Raw genomic sequence first — 6,552 nt, forward strand, 5'->3', positions numbered from 1 at the left:
TATGGGTGAAATTGCACTTGCCTATAGCAAGTTGAGGATCAATACCAAAATAAGGCAACATAATTGAGTTCCTGTAATAACAGAAACATGACAAGTTTGCTCCGGAGAGAGCCTCACAACATTTAGCTGACGGATCAACCGGTTTCGGCGGCGTAAACGACGGCTTGCATGACTTGAAATCATCCACACTCATTTCACACAACCCCTTTCCTTCCGATCCTCCGACGATCGCCACCATTATCACCACCATCACAAAACCTTCCTTGAAAATTCCCATCATTTTCTCTTATTTATCTTAGGCAACTACTTACTTAAGTAATAATATAATGTTTGTGTTCATTTCTCTTGTGGTCTTATACGGCGAACAATGTGGAAATTTGTTACAATTTACTTTATTGGATCGCCCCCGTTATATGACTTTAAGTTGCAAATCAATTGAAATTTTACTTTAAACCCATGTAAAACTCTAAAAATTAGTTATAATTCATTCTAATTTCGACTGTTTTGTAATTCTGATTTCGGAAACGATTGGATTATGAATTCCACGATATAACGAAAGTTGACAAAATGTTATACTCTTTATATATCACTTTTCGGCACGTTTTTCAATACTCGTTTAAAGTATAATTCTACAATTTTTTTAAAAAAAAAATTCCTCAACAAAAGTTTTATATTTAAATTTTTATTCAAAATAATTTTTTTTGAAAAAAATATTATGAAACTATATTTATAAAAGTCTCTAAATACGTGCAAATAGTGTATGTATATATCTCATTGGGACCGAGGTAGTAATAAAAAAAATGTGGGGGTCACGGGGTGAATAGCCCATCTCCTTGTTGTGCGGGACAGAAATTGCCAAGCCATTGATTAGATTATGTCGGCCTTCGGGCCCGCCCATTGATAACATTTAACTTGAAATTCATACCATTCTCGCTTCTTAGCACTATAGAAGGGGCTTCATAGTGAAGACATGATCATGAACATATATAAGTCATGAAACATACGTGAAATTATTATGGAAAATGTTAGGTGTACGTAATGTGTATAAAATTTTGTATATAACAGTACGTGGTGTATTTTAATTGGAATGATCCTGCATTTACATCAATAAAACCAATTAAAACACCTCACATCAAATGTCATGTGATTATATATAAATATTTTGTATAAAATTCTGTATACCCAACACTACTCAATTATTATTATACCGGGGTAAAGTCAAGGCACTTGTCCTATCATACGATAACTAATACAAACAAATTCGAGGATTGGATGTTACCGCCTGATATTTTTTTGCTATATCAAATATTTGTTCGATTAATATTTTACTTAGCAAATAGAGAATAGATTGTATGTTAGGAGGGCCCACGAAGCTCACTTGTAAAATAGCTCATTTACAAAGTCCATTAACACCTGCACTACTACAAGGGGTTGGATAATTTAATATCAGTAAAAAGTAATTTTCTAAATATGATTATGGTTATATTGTTCGAATTATAATATCATTCGAATATCATAAAAGCAGTGCTAGGTTTCCCAAATATTTTTCTCAAATTTTTTATCAAATGACGTGGCTGACGCGGGATACCATTTTATTATTAGGAAATGATACGAGGATCCTCAATCACCACTAGCCAACTAGGAGATATTTGGTTGTTGAAACTAATCTCTTACTCCCGACTTTTAAAAAGGGAGAAAACAAGTGAAAGATGATTAAAATAATTTCACTTTCATTCATATTCGTACTTTCGAATTTTTAAAAGGAACGAAAGTAAGTGATGATAAATGTAAATTTTACATAATTTACTTACAAAAAATTGATTTTATTTTTGGGATGAAAATATTTTACCTTCCTATTAATTACTTCGTTCCCCAGTAAAAACTCTGGGGCAAGGACTATTTAATAAAAGGATTGATGCACTTGGTCCGCGAATAATAAAAACTTAGAAGCTTGTCGGAGCATCATAACAATTGGGACTGGAAGCTTCGCAATAATAATATTTAGTCTATTATGATTTCGCCTTTGCTGCAGCATGAAGAATAGATTTCGAGTCTCCGATAATATGAGAATCAAGTTCCAACTGAATAAAGGGAGAGCTAGAGCTAGCGCATATATATACTTTAAGCATCTGATTAAAGACCTAATTAGTAATTAGTAGCACACCCTGCTAGTAAACACTTTATATTCCCTATAAATAGGCTTAACATTACAAATTGATTACACTCCTCATATTTCTTTGTTCATCTTACTATTTAGCATAGTCTATACTGCAACACTACATTATTCTTCGAAAATCTTCATGGCTTCCTCACAGGTCCTCTCTCTTTCATTTCCTAGCTATAGAGTACACATGTATTTACATTTATTTTATATCATCATGCATGCATGCAATTCCAGAAACACGCGTCTCCTAAAATAAAATTTAACGTCCTAAAGAAGTTTCGGGATCCGTCCGTGCATGCAGGGCGGAACTAGTCTGGTGATAATATACCTAGGCTCAAGCCCTAGTTAAACAAAAAAAATTTTGTTATACTCCGGTTAACGTCAAAATATCGATGATATTTCATTTTAGCTCCGGGTGTTTTGCGATCCTGGTTAAGCATGTGGGTGCATGCATGAGGGATTTGTATATTTAACGAACAACATGTTGACTGTGTAAATATTATTGCAATTGCAGGTAGCTAGTCCACAAGTGGAAGAGGTGATTAGCAGCAATGCAGAAGAGCAGAGAGTCATGACACCGCCAGCTCAAAATTTCGACATTGACAAACCTACTGTTCATCTCATCGAAGACGACGAGGACATAGAACAAGAAAAAGAAGAAGATGAAGATGACATAGAAATTATTCCGCAACGTGACGAAAAACGAGCAGAGGATCTGGATGATGCAACTGATGAAGAAGAAGAAGAGGATATTGGAATGAAGCCAGCTTCTCAATTTGATGATGATGAGGAAGAAGACGAAGAGCCGATCGGAAAAGGCACCCGAACCCGTCGATTCCCTGACGAAGATGATGATGAATGAAAATTGAAAAAATTCATGACTACGCGGAGTGCGGATGAGAAGGAAACACAAATAAATGTATTTGGTTTGAAGAAGATTAGATGATGAATGTTTGTTTTTGGTTTTTCTGAAACATTACCAAGATTGCAAATATGCAATGATCTGTACATGTGATCATTGTTCAAATTAACTTGTTAAATTGTTTTCGGTACTGGATTGTGATAATTGATAGATTGTTTGCATATGTTTTGTAACCCGTACTCCCTTCGTGTCATTATACATTTTTTTTCAAATTAATCCCTATATTAATTATTTACGAGATTTGACTTTTTAAATCTTAGCTATGTTCACACCTTTTAATATATTAATTATGGACCTTTGTTGCAAAATTCAACTAGCTTTATTCTTATTATGCGTGAGGCATGTAAAATGGGACGAAAGTAGTAAAAAATTTCGTTCAACTATAGCAGTATAAATTTTTTAATATTCAATTTCCGAAATTTTACATTTTTCATAAAAATTATTATAAAAAATAAATGAGTACAAATTAGACTGCTTAATAATCAATTATTGTGGATCTACTACCTAATTAAATATATATATATATGGGAAATTATCCACAATCAACTTGGCTGAGATACAGCAGTCGCAATATTACATTGCTGGCCGCCGCAATGAAACATTGCGGCGGATGAGTGCACCCGCAATGAAACAATGCGGCTGCTGTATCCCATCCAGCGTTGGATGAGGATCAGTTCCCCATAAAATATATATATATATATATATATATATAATAGAATAAAAAGGAGCTTGTACAAAGTGGAATTGGTTTATATCCCATTTATTCATAATGTGATTTTTTTCTCACAAGGGGCATAATTAAAAGTGAGAATAATAAAAGAGTTAGTGGACTTCCCACCGGTGAATGCTCTGAAAGCCCATTATATTTTGAGAGTACATTTCTTGCAGCAGGCTGTAGAGTACTCTCTTATTATTGGAGTAATTGATGTTCTTAATTATACGTAATTTACACCTTTAATCACTCTGTTAATATGAATTGTAAACAAGGGATATAAGAGAAAATGAGGGCAATGAAAGGCATTGAGTTATGATATGAACATGCAGCAGAATATGGGATGTTCCTACTAGTTCTAAATTTGGTCAAACATAACGTGAAGAGAATGAAAGGCACGTGAAGTACGTCGGTTTTACTCTGCCACTTGCTTTTACTCCTTCTCCCCCATACATTACACACACGTACATTTACTACTACCACAACTCTTTCTTACGCAACCAATTCATCAAAGTCCACAGTGGTTGCGCATTTAACGGCCCCTGAATTACTTGTGTAGTAAGCCTATACTTTCTACTAATTGCCGTAATCGGTTGATACGGATGTGCTACCCATCTTTTGGATTAATTAAGATACACGAAAGCTGAACCCAATATTGGATTAACAAAAAAAATCATATACTTTTATTATTATATAAAACATTTCAAAAAAATTGAGTGGAGACAATTCGAGCTGAATATTAACAATTGCAAGCTCAATTTAAGTCCGACTTGTCGATCACTAACAGATGCAAGCTCAACTTAAGTTTGACTTCGATAACTTCAACTAGGTAACAAATTTTAAAGCTCAAGATTCACATTTTGATATCGAATTTGTAACCTTACGAAATGAGTCGAGCTGAATATTAACGCATACGAGCTCAAATTAAGCTTGAGTTTGAGTTTATCTTTATTTAAAAAAGTTACAAATTTAAATTTTCCAGCTCACACTTAAAAAATTGAATTTTGTTGACAATCAACTTGGTCATTAGTCAGTCTCAAGAAGAATCTAGGACAAACAAAAACAAGGAGAAACTAATTACTAAGAGTCAAATCTGATTTGCAACTTATGTTAACCAGTCAAACATTGTGTAAGAAGACTAGTAATGTAGAGCTACTATATAATCTCTGTAGTCTCTACATACATATAATAAAGTCTAGTAGAAACTATAGGACCGATGGGATGGGAGATATAAACTCCGTGGAATAGTATGAATCCTATGTTCAAGTCCACCTCTATATCTACAAGATCCTCCACATGTTCATGAAAATACTACTATATACTACTATATACTCTACTACTATGAATTAGTAATAGTAGTACTAATTTTCATCTATATAAGTTATGAGATAGGCTAGTACATTAGTACAACATTGGGGTAAAAAGATTTATTCACATCTTTTGTGATCTGATTTTCCGATCACTTCACAACTGTAGATGCAGTCATTCGCAGTTGTGCAGTGTAAAACCCATGCATGCTACTAGTCATATTTTTTTCACTCTTTTTTTTAAAAAAAAAAAAAAAACTTTGAAAACTAATATCTAAGTTCTAACGAGTAATTTTTACTACTAATCACCTTTTCCTTATATTTTTCTCCTATAATAAAATAATACTCCCAACTAACAAAATGTACCCAATTATGTAGCATAAAATAGTGTCTTAGAAGGATATAATATACTCAATCTTAACTTCATTTAAAAAAATGAAGAGGTTGTTATCAGAAAAGCCCCGGAGTTCTTTCTACACATATATGTGTATTTTAGGTAAAAAATGATAAACAATGATATGTCAAAGTACGTAAAAGCTCAACATAAAAATTTGATCATATAACCAGTTCAATAAGCGAGACAATACAGTGAGTCATGGTTTTCTTCATATATGATAATAAAAATCTTCGTTCATTAGATGCGTTAAACTCTTCTTATCCAACTAGTTTGCCATTAAAATCTATAAGCACACATGTCATCCTTCGTAGCCCTAAAACGACAATCGAAGATCGTCCCAACAGCGATAATTCAAGGAAAAAAATATTGTTATATATATGTATACATCATAATAAAAAAAATACTAAAAGAGGATATTAAGTATGCACTTATAAGAATTTTAACATTAAATTTATTCGCAGAAAATTGTTGCGGATAAATATGCTTAATAGTAGCAGATATGTTTAACAGTAGCATGTAAAGTGTTATACCCGAAAATTGGTATAAACATTATTCATAATAAGATTGGATAAAAGAGTTAAAATTGAGGTATAAATGCCTATAATTAAGGAATAGATAAGACGACTTTCCTTTATGGAAGAAAAGTAGGCGCACCCTGTGTATAGGAAGGACGCGCCATGTATTATGAACGATTGATGGAAAAAAGTGTATATATATTGAAGGCGCGCCCTCAGCATAAGAGGAAGGCGCGCCCTGTTATTAGGAGAAGGATGAGGAATTCTATGTTAGCTCCCCACTTGTAGTAAATCTTAGGGCGCGCCCTAAGTAAGTAGGATGTCTTCGAGAGGATTTCAACATGAATATTTGGATGGGCTCTTTGGAGGATTCGAGGAAGATGGAGATTATTATTACTAACATATTTGATACAGGTACTCTATTTAAGAACTCCTTCTTGTAGTGTATTTACAAGAAGGCGGTGTCCGTGGTCAGAGACCTCCAAGGGTATGCCTGGACGGAGGGGTATGCCTGGACGGAATGCCTCCTTCTGTA

The 6,552-nt window shown here is 33.6% G+C and overlaps 1 protein-coding gene across 1 annotated transcript; it reads left to right on the top strand.

Annotated features, from left to right (window-relative positions):
- Positions 1-2,160: 2,160 nt before the first annotated feature.
- Positions 2,161-3,249, top strand: LOC141698456 (uncharacterized). Its single transcript, XM_074503152.1, has 2 exons — positions 2,161-2,315; positions 2,679-3,249. The coding sequence occupies exons 1-2, from the start codon at positions 2,301-2,303 to the stop codon at positions 3,024-3,026; spliced, it is 363 nt and encodes a 120-aa protein (XP_074359253.1). The 5' UTR covers positions 2,161-2,300; the 3' UTR covers positions 3,027-3,249.
- The last annotated feature ends 3,303 nt before the right edge of the window (positions 3,250-6,552 follow it).

This window comes from Apium graveolens, chromosome 11 (genome assembly GCF_009905375.1).
Source record: "Apium graveolens cultivar Ventura chromosome 11, ASM990537v1, whole genome shotgun sequence".
Lineage (NCBI taxonomy): Eukaryota > Viridiplantae > Streptophyta > Magnoliopsida > Apiales > Apiaceae > Apium > Apium graveolens.